Source organism: Equus przewalskii, chromosome 13 (genome assembly GCF_037783145.1).
Source record: "Equus przewalskii isolate Varuska chromosome 13, EquPr2, whole genome shotgun sequence".
Taxonomy (NCBI): Eukaryota; Metazoa; Chordata; class Mammalia; order Perissodactyla; family Equidae; genus Equus; species Equus przewalskii.
The window spans coordinates 92,060,484-92,083,456 of record NC_091843.1 but is presented as its reverse complement, the minus strand read 5'-3'; the positions used below and the strand labels follow the sequence as shown (position 1 = coordinate 92,083,456).

The window sequence follows — 22,973 nt, the reverse complement described above, 5'->3', positions numbered from 1 at the left end:
ACTAGTGAGGAGGAACAAGTTTAAAGTATCAAAATAGATTTTAGGGGCAGCATATTGAGATGTCATTTCTCTTCCAATGTTGCTTGAGTTCAAGGAAGATGATAACATGAGATGAATGTGCTCACCCACTATTTTCACGCTTAGGTGAAGAGAAAGTAATTGCTATTTCTATTTTTCATTAAAAATTGTGATGTTTTGGGGGTGGCCAGGTCGCGTAGTGGTTGAATTCACGCGCTCCACTTTGAGGTCCTGGGTTTGCCGGTTCAGATCCCCTGTGCGGACATACTCAGTGCTGGTCTAGCCTTGCTGTGGCAGGTGTCTCACAAACAAATAGAGGAAGATTGGTATGGGTGTTGGCTCAGGGCTAATGTCCCCCAACCCAAAATAATTGTAATGTTTTGTTAGTTGATTATATTGTTATATATGCAATATACATGTTAATTGTTGTATTGTTAACTGTTTATTTGGTTATAACGTAAATTGTTATATTATTTTGTTACCTGTTGATATTAATGTCTGCCATTGAAGGTGCCCAATCTGTGAGAAGTCCTTTACATTCTAGTCCAATATTTGCAACGACTCAGTGAGATAGATATTATTAACCTCATGAAGCTTAGCTAATTACAAAGCTATTAAGGTTTTATGCTGAATTTAAGTCTAGATCTATCTGTCTGTCGACTTGCTTCCACTTTGCCTTTAATAAGAAATAGATGTTGGTTCTTTGTGCCGTTTCATGGCACAGAGTTTCTAGGACCCTTGGAGTTTCCTCAGTGACATGGGGGAGAGGAGCTTCTTTTGTTATTCATAACAAGCCCATTTCAACCCTACCTGATTTATGCAATGAGGTGACTCCAGGTGGGGCCCCTGGATGGCTTCAGGATGGGGACTGGTGGCCAGGGGGTCCATGTGATCAGAGGGTTGGAACTTTCAGCCCCACCCCAGACCTTCAGGGAGGGGAGAGGGGCTGGAGGTTGAGTTCATTCACCCATGGCCAGTGATTTAGTCGTTCATGTCTAAGAATGGAACCTCCATAAAACCCCTAAATGATAGGGTTTGGAGAGCCTCCTTATTGGGTGGGTGTCACACCCCAAACCCCCCCAGGGACAGAAGCTCCTGCACTAGGGGCTGTCCCAGACCTCGCCCCAGGTCCCTCTTCATCTGACTGTTCATGTGTATCCTTTACAATAAACCAGTAAACTTAAGTGTTTCCCTGGGTTCTGTGAGACGTTCTAGCAAATCATGGAAGCTGAGGGAGGGGTCCCCATGACTGATTTAGAGCCAGTTGGTCATAAGTCTGGGTGGCAGCCTGGGACTCGGGACTGCCCTCTGAACTGAGGGCTGCTGTGGGATTGAGCCCTTGGACCTGTGGGGTCTGTGCTGACTCTGGGCACTGGTGTCAGGTGGAGTGGAGAGGTGGACAGTCTGGTTTCTGCAGAGCAGGGAGTTGGTTACTGGAAGGAAAATCTCCCACACTAGGAGTCAGAAGTGCTGAGAGTAAGAACAGTCCGTACCCTTCAGGAGCGGGAACCTGAAGACGCAAACATCTCAAGAGCAGAACCCTGAGTCGGACTCCAGCCCGTTAGCGGTTTCATCGGTAACGCGCTGCACTGATCAGCTACGACCCTGCACTGTCGACGCTCCTGTTCAGCTGGAGACCGTCTGATTCCGGGAACTGTTAGGATGCTTTCACCCACTCACTGGTACCTTTGCTCACCTTCTTCATATGTCCAAGCGTGCGTTCGTTCATTCTTACAGCGAGACCTATTTCTGGAGGTTATGAAAACGAGTTCACAGCACCAGCCTGGGATGGAGAAATCAAGTTCACAGAGCAGTCGCTGGCTTTGTTGATTTAAAGCTTAAAACAGTGTTGTGAAGTTGACAATGTTGACATTTTAGAGACTGGAAAATATGACCAGAGAGAAAATTCTGATTAGAGAGAAAAGATCACATTTACGTTTGTATTCAGTGCCTTTATATCTTCGATCTTTCATGAGAAAACAATGCAGTACTTGTTTTGTATATTTAACAGTTGTGCAGCATTTTCTGTGTCCTAGGCACTACTTAAGCTATTCATTTACTAATTAATCTAAACATGAGCTCATTATATCCTCCTCCAATGAGAAAGCAGAAAAGGACCAGGCATTGATCTCTGTAGATTTGGATTCAAGGTCAGGCTCTCCCACTCACATTCTCTTGATCTTCCGCTCCCATCCTTCAATCTTGTTCCCGCCCTCTTTTGGGATTCAAAATTGCATCAAATCCCAGGATCAGATAAGGCCTCTGTTACATCCTGCTCATCCACAAATTCCTTGGAGAATGTAAAATCACTTATTTAAGCCAAAGTTCTTATTTAGTGCCTGCTTAATGAAAAGAAATTAATAACATTCTTAAGTTACTAAGTAAAGGAAAATGTCCAAAAATTCGAGAGGAATATTTGTATCAGAGAATCTGCAGTATGGTAAACCACCTCTTCTAACGTGAGACTGAAGCCCTTGTACCCTGAATTCTGAAACTCGTGGAACTGAGGATAGCAATGCCTCCTTCATAGCGTCACTGTGAGGATTAAGCCCAACTGTGCAACATGCTAGGCACCCTTCAGGTGCTTGACAAATGTCGATTCCCTTTCCTGTCAACACCAGTGGACCTGCGTGACTGAGGATAAAACCTGGAAAGCCTTTGGTCCAAGTCTCGTGGCTCTTCTGTGGGATGAATGAGCCCACAGAGGCATGGGGTAATGGTTGGGTCTGGAGAGAGCGAAACCTGTTATTACAGAGAAAGGAAAGTGACTCATGGTTGGGTTGAGTTTCTGTTTCTTATCATTTCTGTTTCCTCCAGGTGGTAGATTTGATGGGGATTTGTTTGACAGCTGCAGGAGGAAGTCAGGAATTCCCAGGACTACCTGCCTAAGGTCCATCGCTTCTCTCCCAGCTTCTGTGTCTCCTCTGTCTCCAGACATGTCGGGCATATTCCCAGATTCTCTAATGATGGGCAGGTCCCCAGGAGAGGCCAGGAGTAAACTGAAAGTTCATCTGCGGGAATGGTTTTAGCTTTCTCTCATCTGGGGGAATGATTTTAGCCTTCTCTCACACCACATCTGTGATCTAAATGACTGACAAACACCAAGATGAACCATTGGAAATGCATTTACTTTCAATAAACCTCTTTTTCACTTTGGTTTTTTCATGCTGAATTTTAGCTCTGCACCACCGCTTTTAGGTAAATTTTAAGAGTTTCTTAACTTTTTGTCCATTTTTCCCTGTCATTCCTCCTTACCCACCGAGGACGGACATTTCTCCCTAACACATAAGCCACCTACTTCTTTCTCCAGCTCATCAATGTCCACGCTGTACCACTTCCTCTCTGCCTTTGAAGAGTCCCCATCACCAGTGCCAAACCGCATTCTCAACGTCTCCCATTGGCTCTGTCCTTGAACAATATGCCCCAGTTACTGACAACTAAGAGTCATTCCTGAGCCACCGCTCGCTTCAAACTCTTACAGTTCACATGTCGTCCCTTCAGTGTGGAAGTCTTTTCAGACCTTGGTAAGCCTGCCTAACGTGTGCAGCGCCATCCAAACAGCAGCCCCTCCGAATGCCCTTCCTTCCAGCCGTTGCAAATCAGAATTCCATCCCCTCCTTCCTCTTGTTTCTACAGCACATTGTTTGTGCTTCCTCCCAGAGCACATAAACGTTTGCCCTATCTGAAGAAGAGGAGATTGTGCGGGAGTGGCGATGACTTGACATCGGAAAGTATACCCTGGTCCTCATTTCACAATGTTTACATACATTAAATCATCACATTGCACAGCCTAAAAAAAGAAAGAAATTACACTGTGGTTTCATCACTTGATAGCAAAAGTGAGCTTGACAAGCTCTTATCCTTCCTCAGCAATACAACATCTAACTGTTTTTCAAGCTACTGCACAGTGTTTCTTGAAAAGGCTTGTCCATTTCTAAAGTCAGCGTCCTCTGCAGTCTCTTCTCTATGTTTAATTTTTTTTTCTTGAGGCTAAAAGTGCTGTTTCAAATAGACTTTCCATTAATATTAATTAACCTTAAGGAGATGAAAACATTTCTCATCAGGGCACATGTTTAAATTCAACTCTTTGGGTACAATGGTGTCATTTTCTCTCCATCTCCAAAGACGACATACAAATGTCCAGCAGGTACATGAAAAGATGCTCAGCATCACTAATCATCACGGAAATGCAAATCAAAATCACAGTGAAATATTATCTAACACCTTTTAGGATGGCTGTTACCAAAAATAATAAATGATAACAAATGTTGAGGAGGGTGTGGAGAAATTGGAACTTTGCGCACTGTTGGTAGGAATGCATAAGGCGCAGGCACTATGGAAAAGAAGATGAGAGCTCCTCAAAAAATTAAGAATAGAGCAATCATCTGACCCAGAAATCCCACTTCTGGGTATTCATTCAAAAGAATCAAAATCAGGACCTCACAGAGATGTCTGCACTCCCATGTTCATTGCAGCATTATTCACAATACACTACATGTGGAAATAACAATATATATTGTATATACACACATACATACACACCATGGAGTATTATTCAGCCATGAGAAAGAAGGGCATCCTGCCATTTGCAACAGCATGGATGGACCCTGAACACATTATGCTGAGTGAGATAAGTCAGACAGAGAAAGACAAGTCCTGCATGATCTCACTTATATGTGGAGTCTGAAAAAGCCAAGCAGACAGTAAAGGCTGGTTACCAGGAGGTGTGGGTACAGGACAGATTTGTTTAAGGTTACACACTTGCACCTAGTAGGTAAATAAGTCCTGGAGAGCGAATGCAATTTGAATTTCAGATAAACAACAAATGTTTTTTTGTATAATGCTCCAAATATTGCAAACTTATACTAAAAAAAGAGCATTTGTTTATCTGAAATTCAAATCCAATTTGGCATTCTGTCTTTCTATTTTCTAAATCTGGCAACCTACCATGCTTCCAAAGTAAGGCAAGAGAAGGCGTGACGTGGGGGTCAGCAGGTTCAACCTTCCTAATTCACAATCGTCACCCTCCCGACCCCCCAACACAAACGCACACGCCCAGCCCCTGCTCCCTGTCCCCTTTCTCCCAAGAAGGGCAGTGCCCAGCACCAGGACGCACCTGAGTTCTCTCGGGAGACAATTTCCCATCCTCTCTCTGTGACTCGGTTTCTCCGCTCCTGAGTTTCCCCCACGCCGGGCAGTCCTGACCAGAGCAACGAGGGGCAGGAAGGAGGCAGGACGCTGCATCTGAGTTGCATCTGACCGCTGGCCTGTGTGTCGCCAACCACGAGCTGCGAGGGGCCGGGCGCGGTACAGACGGCAGGAACCCTTCTGAGTGGGAGGGGAAGAAAGCCGTGTGTGTGCGCCTGCGTGTGCATGCGTGTGCACATGTGTGTATGTGCGTGTGCATGCGTGTGCGTGCATACTGCGGGGAAAAATCAGGCTGCAACGTGAGAGAGTAAATCGAACTCTCAGGTCCACTTGGCTTCCAAGGAAATCCCCGGATTGCAGGACCAGACGGCAGGGCTTCTCCCATTCCCCGGAAGCCTGGGATTTCAAGACTCCCAATATTTTGTCCTCTTCCAAACACGCAAAGAGGAAGCCTATTGTGAGAAAAAGAAAACGCAAGGTTGGAAATGAAATGATTATTTGTTCCTCTGGTTGTAAAACCGACGTCAAATGTAAATGTGCTTCCTCGCAGGTCCGAGGCCTCAGAAACAAGACGGGAAAGAAGGAGCAGCGGCGCAGGACGACAGAGGGACAGCGGCGTCAGCGCAGGGGCGGAGGGCGCAGCTGTTCAGACGCCACACGGGGAGGGGAGGGGGGAGAGGGGAGGGGAGGGGGGAGGGGGGCGGGGAGGGGAGGGGGTAGGGGGGAGGGGGAGGGGAGGGGGGCGGGGAGGGGAGGGGAGGGGGAGGGGAGGGGGGAGTGGGAGGGGAGGGGTCAGGGGAGGGGAGGGAGGAGGGGGAGGGGAGGGGAGGGGGGAGGGGGGCGGGGAGGGGAGGGGAGGGGGAGGGGAGGGGAGGGGGGAGGGGGGCGGGGAGGGGAGGGGAGGGGGAGGGGAGGGGAGGGGAGGGGGGAGGGGGAGGGGAGGGGAGGGGAGGGGGAGGGGAGGGGAGGGGAGGGGGAGGGGAGGGGAGGGGAGGGGGGAGGAGGGGAGGGGAGGGCGGGGGAGGGGGGAGGAGGGGAGGGGAGGGCGGGGGAGGGGGGAGGCAGGGAAGGAAAGGGCAGGGCAGGGAGGCCCGCAGACCCGGCTGCCCGACCTTCCCACCTCCTCCCGCGGGGCTGCCTCGGGCAGGGACGGCGGGCGCTCCGGAGCGGGGCGGGGCGCAGGGTGGTCCCCGGTCTCCTGCGACGGCCCGGCCCGCGGGCGGCGCTGCTCCTCCTCCTCCTCCTCCCTCCGAGGGGGAAGGCGCTCGCTGAGTTCAGACCCCGCAGGCTCCTGCCTCCAGCTCCTTTCCCCCCAGTGAGGATCCCAAGGCTGAGGAGCTTAAGTTACTGCCAGCCGTCCGCGGAGCTCGGGGTCTCGAGCGCCTTACGATCAGTTCTCAATCTTGTGTGACTGTTTTGTTTCCGTCTTAAGCCCGAGGAGATGTGTTTGAGGCAGAGGAGCGCTCGCCCCTTGCTGGGTTTGTGGTTCACCGAATTCACGGCTGAGGGCTGTGCCCCAAAGCCCCGCTTCCTAACCTTTCGCGTCGGTACCCACCCTCCGCGGACCCACTAAATGCACAGCCCGATTTCGTCAGACTGGGCTCAGCCCTCCGCTTTCTAACAAGCTTCCAGGTGCTGTCGCTCCCGCTGGTCCCTTGAGCAGCAAGGCACTAGGCCGGGGGTCCCAGAGCAATGGCATCCGCGCCACCTGAGGACTGTTAGGAATGCAGATTCTCAGGTCCCCGCTCACACCTGCTGCATCAGAGACTCTGGGGTGGCGTCCTCCTGTTGCTAAATTGGAGAACCACCGCAATAAACCGTTCTTTCTCTTTTCTGACTTCTCACAAATGAACTCATCCATCCCCAAACGCCTAACTAAGTGGGTCCCCACTGGGTCCCAGACGCTCAACAATGGAGATGTGGCAAGACCACAGTTCCAGTTTTCTGAGCCTCTTTGACGCCCCCCTCAGCCCACACAAGCATGAACGGACTGGAAAAGGGCAAGACTTTAATCCCACTACTGATGGCTAACCAAAAGAACTCGACTGTTGGGGTCTGGCCCCGTGGCTGTGTGGTTAGGTTCACACATTCCACTTAGGCAGCCCAGGGTTTGCTGGTTTGGACCCTGGGCGTAGACCTACACACTGCTCTTCAAGCCATGCTGTGGGGGCATCCCACATAAAAGAGCTAGAATGACCTACAAGTAGGACATACAACTGTGTACTGGGGCTTTAGGGAGAAAAAAAGAAAAAGAGGAAGATTGGCAACAGATGTTAGCTCAGGGCCAATCTTCCTCACCAAAAAAAAGCATTAAAAAAAAACCCTCATTTATCATAAATCCCCTCCCTGGGAGTTTCATCCACAAGGAAAATTGACCCATCACAGGAGAGGAGAAGAGATGAGAAGTCATCACCACACCCAGACAGACATTGTCACCTGCTATCCTATCTCCCTTCTGTTCTCCTAAGGGCCCATTTATCTTTGCTAAAAATCACTTGCACTCTCGTAAGTGGCCTCTGTCCCCTCCCTTCCTCCTGCTAAGATGGTAGATAAGCTGTAATATCTCACCACTCCTTTGGATGTCACTTTCTTTCTGTGCTGCCCTCGTGCATGTAAAACTAAAAATTAGTAAATTTGTATGCCTTTTCTTCTGTTGGTCTGTCTGTTGTCAGTTTAATTCACAGGCCGCCGGTTACTGAACTTAAGAGGATGGAAGAAAAGTTCTTTTTCTCCCCCAAATTGCTTGGTTGATGATAATCATTATATTTACTATTGTTATTATTATTTCATACTAAGGAATTTTATAATTAGCTTAGTTGATTCTCCTCTGGAGCTTGTGGGGATATTTTTTAGATTCCACATGTAAGTGAGATCGTATAATATTTGTTTTCCTCTGGAAAGCACGATGCTATCTAGTTGCGCCCGTGTTGTCAGCAACGGCAGGATTTCCTTCTTTGTAGCTGAGTAATATTCCGTTGTATATATACACCACATTTTCTGTATCCATCCATTTGTCGACAAACACTTAGGTTGTTTCCACATTTGGTTTTCATGAATATTGTGGTGGTTGCTGCAGTGGATGTGAAAGTGCGGGCGTTGGACTACAGGGACAGGAACAGGTGTCAGCATCACGATCATCAGGGAAATGCAAAGCAAGACCAGAAGGAGACGGCACCTCACCCCTGCTAGAACGCCTGTTACCAAAAGACCAGAGACAACGAGTGGTGGCGAGGATGTGGAGAGAAGGGAGCCCTGTGCACGGCTGATGGGAGTGTAGGCAGGTGCAGCCGCCGTGGGAAACGGTGTGGAGGTTCCTCCGCATCCCCACATTGAACCTCAGTTAATTCAGCAAGAACCTTGTCAGTTTAGCAAAGCAATCAAATGATTAACTGAGCCAAGTGGTGTCCTGCTTTTACTTTTCCCAAAGCACCGAGGTGCTCTGCTGGGGTTTTTGCATCAGAGTATTTTGGGGGTTCTGCAGATGGACAGAATCATGGGCAGATGCTGAGTCTGCATTTCAGCAAAGGTGCCGGGTGAACATTACAGGTGTGTTTGTGTGTGAGTGTCTGCACCTGTGCACACAGACCATGCATCTGTCTGCGTGAAGTTCATTTCCTCTGGTACCCAGAATGGCTGGGTGTCTGGAAGGAATGTAAGAGGTGACGTGCTGGGCTGAGAGGTGGCCTCTGGGACATCACTGTTTCTGTGTTGCTTGCATAAATAGGAGGCTTAGTTCTCATCAGAGCTAACTGAAGAATAAGGGGACAAGCTTTCAGTTGTAAGATGAGGAGGTTCTGGGGAAAACGAACAGCATGGCGACTCTAGTTAATGATAACTAGATGTGTGAGGTGAAGGATGGGTGAATCAGCTTGACTGGGGGCATCATTTCACAATGCGTTTGTCTCAAAACATAACGTTGTATGTGTTAAATATATACTATGTTTATTTGTCAATCATTCTTCAATAAAGAAAAAAAGAACTAACTTAACTAACTTGTTTTCCTCTTAAGACATTGAACATAGAATCACAGTGTCATGGGGCTGAATTGTGTCCCCCCAAAGATACATATGTTGAAGCCTTAACCCTGGTACCTTATAACGTGACCGTATTTGGAAATAGATCTTTAAAGAGGTGATTGAGTTACAATGAGGGCTTGGGGTGGGTCCTAAGCCAATGCGACTGATGTCCTTATAAAAAGAGGAGATTTTGACTGAGAGGGCGACATTCGGGACATGCACCCACAGAGGAGAGCATTTGAGGACACAGACAGAGGGCTCCCGTCCTCAGGACAAGGAGACACCCACCCTGAGGGCACCTTGCTCTAGGACTTCTGCCCTCTGAAACTGGGAGAAATGAATTTCTGTTGCTTAAACACCCAGTCCGAGGTACTTTGTTCCAGAAGTCCTAGCAAGTCAATGCCCACAGTTTCCGTCACTGCTTGTCACTCCCATTCACTCGGCACAAACACAAAGAAAGAAAAGTTAACAGTGTGCTTCTTCGATCTGTAGGGGACGATGGATGGAAGGAAGCAGGAGTCACCTCCTGGCACTTGTGTTCTGATGTTCTGGGTGGCAGCGCGTCCCGTGCTGGGAGAGGGGGCGGCTCCGGCTGCAGACGGAGCAGCGGGTGTGAAGCTGTGTCTCCTCCCAGCTCCAGTGCCGCTCGCCCCCCGCTGATGAGGGACAAGCACTCCTCCTCTGATTATCTGAGGAGATTTCTATCTGTAAATTCCCCGCATACTCTACGTATCCTTCTCTGTGATTTTCTTTTCAATATGTGGAGTGTTTTAATAAATCTAGGCCAATAGTTGTTGAATTAAAAGTCTTCGTTTGCCAAATTGATGCATTCCTCATCCACTGGAGGCTTTGACGTCCCAGGGTGACAAGAGGCTGAGGTAACAGCTCGTTTCAGGCTGTAGTCTCGAATAATTTGAAATGCTAAACAATCTGCTCCCTTCTGGAGTATGCAACAGGTAAAACTAGAGGATTTTATGGATGCTGAAAGTTTCCGGTTTGCATAAACCTCAGACTTACAGAGCAATTCGCTTTTCTCTCTCAGGTGTGATGGATTCTCAAAGTGCAAATGATAAAAAATGGAAGGTCTGGAACCAAATGTACGTGCCAGAACTAAAGAGCCACTTGGAGGTTTCTGCGCCCTTTCCTCCCACGGGGAGAGGACGTAAGCCAGCCCCCACGTGCTGTTCCCTGGGCCAGCACTGTTCCACAGGAGTTACTTCACGTGAAAATACGACACTAGCATGCATTTTCTTCTAAATTATATTGAATTACATACACTATGGAAAACAACCAGCATATTTACTGGATATTAGTTTGTCTTTCCCTCTTTTCTAAGAGTCCATCACCATCCTTAAAAATAGAAATCCCTGCCACTATTTACCTAAGGATTTCCCATTTTATGAAGCAGCCAGGTTTCAAATCTGCAGGCAGATTTGGAGTGTGTGTCTGTGTGTTTCTAATTAGTGGGTCCGATGGGAAGCCACCGTTTATTTTCTGCATGCACGGCGTCCTAATGCAAGAGACCTCCTTTTCCACTTGAGCCCCTCTGTTTGGGATGCCTACCTTAGCGTTAGCCATCCTGGGCGTTGAGTGCCTGCCCCACATGGGGCATGACGAGACTCTGAAATACACCAACAAACAATGAACGGCTGACATGGTCCTCAGTGTTCTACCACAGCTAATGTGACCCACAGCACAGGGGCGGCCACAGTTACTGCTTTGCTCAGTGATGCACACAGAAACTCAGATTCTGAGTAGCTCTGTGGCTAGAAATACGAGATGCATTGCTCTAACTTACAAAGTGCACTTTTTTGGTTTTAATAGCTTTAATAGGAAACAAATTTATGAATTAAAGACTTCTACCAAAAAATCGTAGTATTTTAATTATAAAACAATATATTGTAAGATAAAACCATGACTACACCATTTTTTGTGTGTGTTTTGTTTTGGCGAGGAAGATTAGCCCTGAGCTAACATCCAAGCCCATCTTCCTCTTCTTTGTATGTGGGACATTGCCACAGCATGGCTTGACAAGTGGTGTATAGGTCCGCACCCGGGATCCAAACCCAGGAACCAGGGGCCACCGAAGCAGAGCACGCAAAATTAACCACTATGCCACTGGGCCAGCCCCATCTCATAGCTCTTCGAGGAATGTATGAATGAAAAAAATCAGATAATATAATTATCACTTAAAGTAATGTCAGTGTCTTTAGGGAAAAACAAATTCTCCTCTGAAGGAATCAGTTTCTCTTACAGTGTTAGTGTTCCGTAACTCAATGACTTCTATGCAGAATTGGAGGATGTATAAGAATGACCTTATGCAAGTCATTACAAGTTCTCAAGGTTCTTGATTTTTTTTTCTATAGCTGGTGACAGAAGACATGTGAATGACAAGCATTTGGGAGCAGGGTGATTGTGAAGGGTTATAGGTGAAGAGAAAACAACAAAGTGCAGAACCCAGAGTTAGATCTTATCTCTCTTTTTTTATTTTTCCAGCTTTATTGAGATACGATTAACAAAAAGATTGCATATATTTAAGGTGTGCAGCGTGATGTTTTGATAGATGCATATGTTGTGAAATGGTCACCACGGTCAAGCTGATTGTCTTTTCCAGCAGGCTTGTTCGGCTCTGGGGTGGACAAGCTGTGGAAAGGGCTGCCTGTTTGCAGCAGGGTGGGAATTCCTGCTTCCGTGGGCTGTTGGCATCCCCCTAGTGGCCACTGTCCTGCACTCTTCAGTCCACTCAGTACATTTATAGATGCTGCTTAATGCACGTTCTGGGAGCTGGGGATGCAGGAGGGAGCAAAGTGAACAAGAAACTACTACCTTCATGCGCTGACATCCTGAAAGAAGGGGGCACGTATGTAAAGAGAAGGAAAGCAGCACATAGAATGCCAGTTAGTGGGCAGTGGTCTGGAGAGAAGCAGAGTGGGAATGGAGAAAGGGTGGGTCCGCAGCCCACAGCCAGGGGAAGTGTCAGAATTTACTTGAGTCGTAGGACACGTACCCAGCTGGGGTGGAGAATTGCATGGTGGTGTTGGGATAAAACACGTGCTGAAACCCCTTAAACTTGTGCAATGTTGTAAGCCTATTACGTCTCCATAAACCTGGAAAACAGCCGTTTTCTACTGATTAATAGACAGGGTCCACAGTCATTCACTCACTGATTAATAGTAATAATAATAAAGGGGTGATTAGGCACATGTGTGTGGTGATGGATCGTAATTAGTCTTCTGGTCGTGAACATGATGGAATCTACGCAGAAATCGAAAAATAATCATATCACACCTGAAATTTATAGTAATAATAAATAAGTATTGGATGTTGTCAACATGCCAAGCATCAAGGCATGTACTGGGACAATAGGGAATATAATAGTCACTATGACAGACACAGGTCTTAGCTTCACAGAGCTTAAGGAGTAGAACAAAATCTGGAAACCCTTTAAAATATATATGAAAAAACTGAAAGCAAGTAAATCTAAGAGGCTTAACTAACAGCCTAAACAAGTTAGCGCCAGCGCAATGTACAAACCCAGCCCTGACTGATTTCAAAGGTCAAATTCTTAGTAAAGATGCCGCTCAAGGCTCTTTCTACTGTACACATTGAAGAGTGAGTTAATCATGGTGCAGTTAGGGGCTCTTGCTAGAAGAATAAGAAATATCATCCAGCAAAGTAGTAGTTATTCCACAGGACACATGAAAGTACATTGCTGTCTGATAGAGACATTAAGGAAACTTACAGATCAATATAGTTTATGAATATACACATAAAATCCAGCAAAATTCTAGCAAACGAAATCCAGCAGCATATTAAAAGGATTACATACCATGACCAAGTGAGATTTATCCCAGAAATGCAAGGCTGGCTCAACATACAAAAATCAATTGATTTAATTCAAGAGGGGAAATTCCTAAACATGGTAAAGGCCATATATGAAAAATCCACAGCTAATGTCATACTCCGTTGTGAAAGACTACAAGCTTATCCTCTAAAGTCAGGAGCATGACAGTGATGCCCACTTTCACCACTTCTACTCAACATTGTGCAGGATGTTCCAGCCAAAGCAATGAGGCAAGCAAATTCTTCCAAAGCAAAAGACTTCCGAAATGCACAGGGAGAAGGAAAACTCTCTCAGTTCACAGACGACATGGTCTTCACATATGCAATCCTGAATATCCGCAAAGCTGTTAAAGCTAATAAATGAATTCATCAAGGTTACAGGACACTAGAGCAAACACAGACTTCAGTCGTATTTCTGTATCTAGCAATAAACAATCTGAAAAGGTAACAAAGGAATTCCATTTACATTAACACTGAAGAAACAAAACACTTAAGAATAAACTTGACCAAGAAAGCTCAGAACTTGTACAGTGAAAACACAAAATATTGCTGAGAGAAATTAAGGAAGACCTCCACAAATAGAAAGATATCCCGCGTCCACGAGTGGGAAAGACTAACAGGAAGGTTGAGATGGCGGTGCTGCCCCAGTGGTCTGTGGAGTCAATGCAATGCCTACCAAAATCCCACTGGCTTCTTCTTTTGTTGAAATTGGAAAACCCAATTTTCAGATTCATGTGGAATTGCAAGGGACCCTGAATAGCAAAACGATATTGACAAAGAGCAGCTAAGTTGGAGAACTCACACTTCCCGATTTCACAGTTTGCTCCACAGCAGCAGTAACCAAAGTGTGATAACAGTAGACATGTATCTCAGTGGAACAGAACTGGAAGCACAGAAGTAAACTCATATCCTATGGTCAATTGATGCTAGAGGAGAGAGCCAGAGCCCTGCAGTGGAGAAAGAGCAGTGTCTTCAACAAACGGTGCTGGGGCAGCGGGTATGCATCTGCTAAACAATGCAGTGGAACCCCCATCTTAGACCATATTAAAAAAATAACTCTAAAAGGACCTATATAGAAGAGCTACACTATGAAACTCAGAAAAAACACAGAGGAGAAACTTAGTGACCTCCGATTTGACAATGGTTCCCTAAATATGACATTCAAAAGAAAAATAGATAAATTGAACTTTGTCAAAATTTTAAAAGAAAACTTTCTTTTCATCTAAGAACACTATCAGAAGAGTGAAAAGACAACACAGATTGGGGAAATATTTGCAAATCATTTATGTGAAAAGGGTCTAGTAATTAGAATATATAAAGACGTCGTATCTCAACAACAAAAAAAGACACAAAACAATTAAAAGTGGACAAAGAATAAACATTTCTCCAAGGACGATATAAATGTGACAAAAAGTACATAAAACTATGCACAACGAGGGGCCGGCCCGGTGGCACAGCGGTTAAGTTTGCCCGTTCCTCTTCTTGGCGGCCCCGGGTTCTCCGGTTCAGATCCCAGGTGTGGACATGGCACTGCTTGGCAAAAAGCCATGCTGTGGAAGGCGTCCCACATATAAAGTAGGGGAAGATGGGCACGGATGTTAGCTCAGGGCCAGGCTTCCTCAGCAAAAAGAGGAGGATTGGCAGATGTTAGCTCAGGGCTAATCTTCCTCAAAAAAAATAAATAAATAAAATCATAATATATGGAAAATAAATAAATAGAAAAATGTTTTAAAAAATGCACAACATCAATAGTTTTCAGGGAAATACAAACCAAAACTATGATGAGATACCACTCAACACCTACTAGGATGGCCATATTTTTTCTTAAAAAGTAGAAAACAACAAGTCTTGGTGAGGATTTGGAGAAGCTGGAACATACAGTCCTTGCAAGAATGTAAAATGGAGGGCTAGCCTAGTGGTGCAGCGGGTAAATTCACACATTCTGCTTGGGCGGCCCGGGGCTCACAAGTTCGGATCCTGGGCCAGACCTACCCACTACTCGTCAGGCCACGCTGTGGCACGCGTCCTACATATAAAGTAGTGGAAGATGGGCACGGATGTTAGTCCAGGGCCAGTCTTCCTCAGCAAAAAAGAGGAAGATTGGCGGCAGATGTTAGCGCAGGTCTAATCTTCCTCAAAAAAAAAAATCCCAAAATAAAACAAGAATATAAAATGGTGCAGTCACTGTGGAAAAGTTTGGAAAAGTTTATTAGTTCCACAATAAGTTAACATAGAATTACCATATGACCCAGCAATTCCACTCCTAGGTGTATGCCTAAAATATCTGAAAACAGGTGTTCAAGCAAAATTTGTAGACAAATGTTCATAGCAGCTCTACTCATAGTAGCCAAAATGTGGAAGCAACCCGAATGTCCATGAATAAGCCAAATGTCCATCAAAAGAAGAATAGAGAAACAAAATATCATAAAGTCATGCAGTGGAACATTATACAAAGGGAATGAAGCTCTGACACTCACCACAACACAGAGGAGCCTAGAACACATTATCATAATAAAAGAAGCCACACACAAAAGGCCACGAACTGCATGATGTCGTTTATGTGGAATATCAAAGTAGGCCAATCCATAGAGACAGAAACCAGAAATCTGGGGCCGGAGAAGACGGCAAATGCAAGTGACTGCTTCAGGGTGTGTTCGGGGGGTGGAACGTTCTGGAGCTGGGTAGTGCTGATGGCTGCACGATTTCCTGAATGCTCTTGATCCCACTGACTTGCACATTTCAAAATGGTTATGATGGTAAATTTACATGTTATGTGTAAAACTAAGCTCATTCTATTAAGGAAAATGTTAGTTCATCACTGTGGTGTACGCCAATAATAAAATGATTGGATTTAAAAAAAAAAACCTATAACAGCATGTACCCAAATTACTGTAATGAACGAATATTTCAGACTTTCTCCCCCATCACATGATAAATCTTTGCATACAGAGACCTGATTCTTAAGTTTTGTAAACGACTTTGGAAGTATAAAAATCTAAAATAAGGTTTCATTTATAAGAAGGATCAATTCTGTGTGCACAGAAACAATGAAATCGTAATTATTCATTAGGGAAAAAAATCCCCAAAGCTTCTTTCCTTCCAATTTCACTCTCCTGATACATCATCACCCTCAGGGTCCCTCCTGAAGGCTCCAGGGGATAAGATGAATGTCTTGGGGCTGTAAGGGTTGTATGACACACTGGTCCTCTGAGGTCGGCATATATTCTTATTCTGGAAACACTGTGAGCTGGCCTCACTCCTTCTGCTAAGAGTTTTCTTAGGAAAAAGCAAGTGCTGCTTCCTAATTTAAACCTCCTGCTTTTAAACTTGAGAATGTGTCCTTCAGACATGCGTTTAAACAGGATCTAGCAGGTGGGCACTGATGACTTGGTGATCGCCAATATTTTTAGTGCTTCCTGAATCCCGTGGCTACTCCCCTACTTTTTAATGCCACGTGCGCTGCATTCATGGATCATATCAATCCCTGAAATAAAATGGTGCCTGACATACATCATTTCCCCCTGCAGACAGGGAGAAGCTGCTGCTAGCTCGCCATCAGTAAGTGACATTCTTGATTGTTTTTCGTGGTATTTAAGATGAACTGGGATGCCAGTGTTTCTGGTAATTCTAGTTCAGGTTGAGGAGCACTGATCCATTTCAATAATCTGATTTGTTCTTCTTGGGATCTTTGGCATTTTAGCAGGCTGCCTGCATTCAGGGGTAGAGTTTGTGACTGCGTAATTGATTCATGAAATTTGGACTCAAGACATTTCCCCAACTGTCACTAGGCTCTCTTTCTTTGTCATAATGTCAGGACTAGAGATGGGGTCACATCTTCAAGAAGGATTTTCATTGTGACAGTTTTGGTGAATCTCTGTGGATGAGCAAACTTCTTCCTTTACTGGGAATGTTATTTTGTTCTAAGAATCTGGCTGTCTTGGGTGTAGCACCAGTACATTTCCTGAGCACCTTTGGGTATGCATTGAACATTTCTAGAAAGAGATTGATCATCACAAAGGGCTCATTTCCTAAAGAATTCTGCTAAAGTACCACATCACGGCAGAACTGATGGTCCCTATCTCTTGGTGATGTTCATGCATTTTCTTCATGTGTGAGTAACACACTTCCCATATCTCCACAGAGCAGACACGTGCACCCACAGGGGACGACACAGCTTCAGGTCAGCCTTTCCCTTTTCTATGTCCTCACCAGCTCATCTGAGGTGACCCTCAGTGTGGGGCAGTCACTTTAGTGTGCCATGACTCAGTTGCACAGAACTATCCCCGTTCACTTCTCCTCTCCCACAGCCACATTCTGAACCACCCATGTTCTGTCATCTCTCGATGCTCCCCAATTTGGATACCCAGCATCCATCCCCTGTGCTTTCTCAGAGCATCAGTGCCTTCGTGGTCTGCCACATGCAAATCAGACGACTGTCTCACGTTCTGGCTCAATAAAGCCCATACCGGTACAGCTTCCGTGCATGAATTTTGGCAAATGCCTGATGCTCTCAGAGTTTCATTTCTCCAAATGCATGATGGAAACTCTGTGTGTATTTTAAAACACTGCGAATGTACACGTGTGCAAGTTTGTTTTGTCTGATGAACTTCCAGCTGTAGAAATGGGTAAGTTTCACTCCCTGGGATTTTAAAAGGGTTCACAGTTGACTTTATAGCTGCTCTGTTCTTCACCCCTGCATAGACTCTAATTATAATGAATTTATTCTTCCTTTCAAAGGCCAGGGAAGAAAAAAATTAATACTTTTGCACAGAAATGCTGCAGAACTTTTCAGGAACGTCTGAAGCAGACTGAGACTGTGCATCTTCCTCTACGGGAGCTTCTGGCTTCACTCCCGGTCCTGCTGGGTTACGGTTGCTTTCTTCCACCTGTACAGGAGAAGGGGGTAGTCTGGTCACCTGCAGGACTCTGACGGTTCCGAGAGTTCTTTCCTGATGACACACTGCGAGATTGCCCTGTGAGTCCCTCAGAAAGGCCTTCATGTTTCTCCAGTCCTGCCTCTAATGGGCCCACACACCATTCTAAAGACCTGTTTTACAAAGTGCCATTCAATGACTGTTGATGAAGGGACTTCTGTGTACCTAGCACTGGGCCCGGCGTTGGGGAGCAGAAGTAGACAGGTTAGACTGAAGGTCATGGCTCCATGGAACTTGTACTCCAGTGAGAGAGACAGGAAACAGACACGATAAACTAGAATAGCACGTGTTATAAGGTGATAAGTACTATTATTAAATGTAAAGCAGGGAAAGAGGAGAAGAGAGCTGGAGGGGTCTCAACATTATAACACTGTGAGGGAGGGCTCACTGAAAGTGGCTTTTAAAAACGCCCTGAAGGAGGAGGGAAAGTGAGCATGTGCATGTCTTGGGGGAAAGTCCTGCAAGCCTTGTTCCAGAACATGGGCGTGTGGAGCTGTGGAGCAAGATGGTCACATCATGTCTAATGTGACCTGGCTGCTGTGCTGAGAATACTGTGAAGGGACGTAACAGGGATGTGGGGAGATGAGTCAGGATATTAGCTCCATAATTCGGGTGATAGACGATGGCGCCATGGGCCACGGGGAGGAGCAGAGCTGGTGAACAGCGATGTGATCTGGACATATTTAATGAGAAAGCAACAATTTGTGATAAGTGTGGACTCTGAGAGAAAGAGGAATGTCAAGGTGGACTCTGTGTGGCCATTGACTGAGAGAAGAAGAAAGCACAATCTCAATGCTGTGCAGTGTTCCATCACATAAAACGCCATTCTCCACCCTACAAATCCTCAGCACTAAACACCTAGGTTGACTGCAGATGTTGGTCCCAAAGTAATAGTTCAGTAAAAGTCAATGCCAGAGATTTTGCATGAATGTCCGTTTTCCCCAGGTTATGCTGGCTCTGTGCCCTTTAGCAACAGTACACATTGGCCTTCAGGAGGTGACGCAACATCATCCTTGGAGCAGCTGGGAGGATGCATTCAAGAACACTGGGTATAAATTTATATGGAAAATGTGCTAACTGATATAATCTCTTCATGCCTCATATTCTGTGCCCCCCACTCACCCGCAGGTGGCCTTTTTGTCCCACCCCCAGCTGCATATGGTCATGGAAATAGCCAATGCAAGTTCTCCAGAAGTCTTCATACTCCTGGGCTTCTCTTCACGACCCTCGCTAGAAACTATCCTCTTCGTCCTTGTCTTGGGGTTTTATGTGGTGTCTCTCTTGGGCAATGGCACCATCATTCTGGTCTCCTGTGTGGATGTGCACCTCCACACTCCGATGTACTTCTTTCTTGCCAATCTCTCCTTCCTGGACATTGGCTTCACCACGAGCATCGTCCCACAACTCCTGGTCAACCTCTGGGGACCACAGAAAACCATAAGCTATGGAGGCTGCGTGGTCCAGTTCTATATCTCACACTGGCTGGGGGCTACTGAGTGTGTCCTCCTGGCAGTTATGTCCTATGACCGCTATGCTGCCATCTGCAGGCCACTCCACTATACTGTCACCATGCATCCAAGGCTTTGCCTCAGCTTGGCCTTCATCTCGTGGCTCGGGGGTCTGACCACCAGCATGGTGGGCTCTACACTCACCATGCTCCTGCCGCTGTGTGGGAACAATCACATTGACCACTTCTTCTGTGAGATGCCCCTCATTATGCAACTGGCTTGTGTGGACACCAGCCTTAATGAGGTGGAGATGTACGTGGCCAGCTTTATCTTTGTTGTCTTGCCTCTGGGTCTCATCCTGGTCTCATACGGCCATATTACCCGTGCTGTGTTGAAGATCAGGTCAGCAGAAGGGCGGAGAAAGGCCTTCAACACCTGCTCTTCCCACGTGGCAGTCGTGGCTCTGTTTTACGGGAGCATCATCTTCATGTACCTCCAGCCGGCCAAGAGCAACTCTCACGAACGGGGCAAGTTCCTGGCCCTCTTCTACACTGTGGTCACCCCGATGCTGAACCCCCTGATTTACACGCTGAGGAACAGGGACGTGAAGAAGGCTCTGAGGCACCTTGTGTTAGAGAAGAGCTGTGGCTTTGTGGGGACACGGGGGCACATTTAGAGACCGTAGTCACTAGTGAGGAGGAACAAGTTTAAAGTATCAAAATAGATTTTTGGGGCAGAATATTTGAGATGTCATTTCTATTCCAATGTTGCTTGAGTTCAAGGAAGGTGATAACATGAGATGAATGTGCTCACCCACCATTTTCAGACCAGGTGAGGAGAAAGTATTTGCTGTTTTCATTTTATTAATAATCATAACATTTTGTTAGTTGTTTATATTGTTTTATGTGTAGTATATGTGCTAATTATCATATTGTTAATTGTTAATATGGTTATAAATGTAAATTATAATATTATTTTGTTAACTGTTTACAATAATGTGTGTCATTGAAGGTGCCTAATCTGTGTGAAGTCCTTTACATTTTAGTCCATTATTTATAATGAGTCAGTGAAGCAGATATTATTAACCTCATAAAGGTTAGGTAATTACAAAGCTATTAGTGTTTTATGCCCAATTTAAGTCTAGAGCTATCTGTCCATCGACATACTTCCATTTTGCCTTTAACCCCTGTGATATAATAAGAAATCGATGTTGGTTCTTTGTGCTGCTTCCTGGCACAGAGTTTCTAGGACCCTTGGAGTTTCCTCAGTGACATGGGGGAGAGGAGCTTCATTTGTTATTCATAACAGCCCATTTCAACCCTACCTGATTTATGCCAACGAGGTGACTCCAGGTGGGGCCCCTGGATGGCTTCAGGATGGGGGCTGGTGGCCAGGGGATCCAACCATGTGATCAGAGTGTTGGAACTTTCAGCCCCACCCTAGACCTTCAGGGAGGGGAGAGGGGCTGGAGGTTGAGTTCATTCACCCATGGCTGGTGATTTAGTCGTTCATGTCTAAGAATGGAACCTCCATAAAACCCCTAAATGATGGGGTTTGCAGAACCTCCTGGTTGGGTGGATATCACACCCCAAACCCCCCAGGGACAGAAGCTCCTGCACTAGGGACCGTTCCAGACCTCACCTCATGTACCTCTTCATCTGACTGTTCATGTGCATCCTTTACAATAAACCAGTAAAGTTAAGCGTTTCCCTGGGTTCTGTGAGACGTTCTAGCAAATCATGGAAGCTGAGGGAGGGGTCATGAGGACCCCTGATTTAGAGCCAGCTGGTCATAAGTCTGGGTGGCAGCCTGGGACTCGGGACTGCCCTCTGAACTGAGGGCTGCTATGGGATTGAGCCCTTGGACCTGTGGGGTCTGTGCTGACTCTGGGCACTGGTGTCAGGTGGAGTGGAGAGGTGGACAGTCTGGTTTCTGCAGAGCAGGGAGTTGGTTACTGGAAGGAAAATCTCCCACACTAGGAGTCAGAAGTGCTGAGAGTAAGAACAGTCCGTACCCTTCAGGAGCGGGAACCTGAAGACGCAAACATCTCAAGAGCAGAACTCTGGGTCGGACTCCAGCCCGTTAGCGGTTTCATCAGTAACGCGCTGCACTGATCAGCTATGACCCTGTACTGTCGACGCTCCTGTTCAGCTGGAGACCGTCTGATTCCGGGAACTGTTAGGATGCTTTCACCCACTCACTGGTACCTTTGCTCACCTTCTTCATATGTCCAAGCATGTGTTCGTTCATTCTTACAGCGAGACCTATCTCTGGAGGTTATGAAAACGAGTTCACAGCACCAGCCTGGGATGGAGAAATCAAGTTCACGGAGCGGTCGCTGGCTTTGTTGATTTAAAGCTTAAAACAGTGTTGTGAAGTTGATAATTGTGGACATTTTAGAGACTGGAAAATCTGACCAGAGAGAAAATTCTGATTAGAGAGAAAAGATGGCATTTTATTTGTTTTGAGCCTTACAGTAAATGGGGGGAACCACAAAATCATCTACTTCAACAATGTTTTGCATGGTTATTCTTTAGATGGTCATTTTTTCCCAAACTCCTTCCTCCAGAAAATTTTCCCCCACTTTTCTGAATTAAACACCATAAATGTCACATATTGTGTCTCAGACTTCTCTTTTGGTTAATACCAGCAGATATTGAGAGATTTGGCTCTTGGATAAAATGTAAATAGAGTATTGGTGGTGACAGTGGTTCAATCTTATCAACTATTAGCTCCTTAGACAGCTTCAATTTTGGAAGTTAAGAGTCTGTATGTCTGTAGAAAATGAGAACTGATAATTCATACGAATATGTATTTACTGTAAAAATGAAAAGAATTATTAAAAATTTATGAAGCCATGAAATTACCCACATTCTACCCAAATACTCCTTATTTTAATTATTCTCTTCTACCCAGTTCCACACGTTTTCTCATTCAGAAGTGGGGACTAGCATAGTTTAGGCATAACTTTCTATTTCCTTTACTAATAAGACTGACAGCAATCACACAGGACTTATATTGAGTGCTTAGTCTTGGTGGGCATTTTTATAGGAAATTTTTCTGACTTCACTCACTTAGTTTTCACGATAAAGCTATTACTTTGGTACCGTCATTATCCCCATGGTACAACTGAGGAAACTGAGGCTCAAGGTAGCAGAGCCTGGATGCAGGGAAGCTCACATGTGACCTAGGCCGTCAGTTTCAAGGCGCCCTGCTGCTTCTCGAGCACTTTTCTTATTAAACGGCATAAAATGATTCTCATCCACATGGCTTTCATGACGTCGTTGAAAATAATGCAGAACATTCCAGTAAGTGGATATTCCTTAATTTACAACTATTTTTATTTGTAGATGTTGAGTCTATTTTTATTTAATTTTTGCTATGTTATGTGATGGTTGTAGGTTTCTTTCTTCTATTAAATTATTTTCTTAAGATAATCCCAAGAATACATATTACTGGGACAAATATTACCATAATTTTAACTTTTTTACGAACATTACCCACATATTGGGAGTTGGAGAGGGAAACATATTGTGATGAGCTCAAGTTGCTTTACAATCTGCCTT

The 22,973-nt window shown here is 45.6% G+C and overlaps 1 protein-coding gene across 1 annotated transcript; it reads left to right on the top strand.

The window, feature by feature from the left end:
* Positions 1-19,117: 19,117 nt before the first annotated feature.
* Positions 19,118-20,083, top strand: LOC103545167 (olfactory receptor 2C3). The gene has a single exon (XM_070570008.1). It carries the CDS (start codon positions 19,118-19,120, stop codon positions 20,081-20,083), a length of 966 nt encoding a protein of 321 aa, XP_070426109.1.
* Positions 20,084-22,973: the final 2,890 nt, after the last annotated feature.

Excerpts from the sequence above, each read along its gene's own strand:
- LOC103545167 (XM_070570008.1), top strand. The coding sequence starts at position 19,118 with ATGGTCATGGAAATAGCCAATGCAAGTTCTCCAGAAGTCTTCATACTC.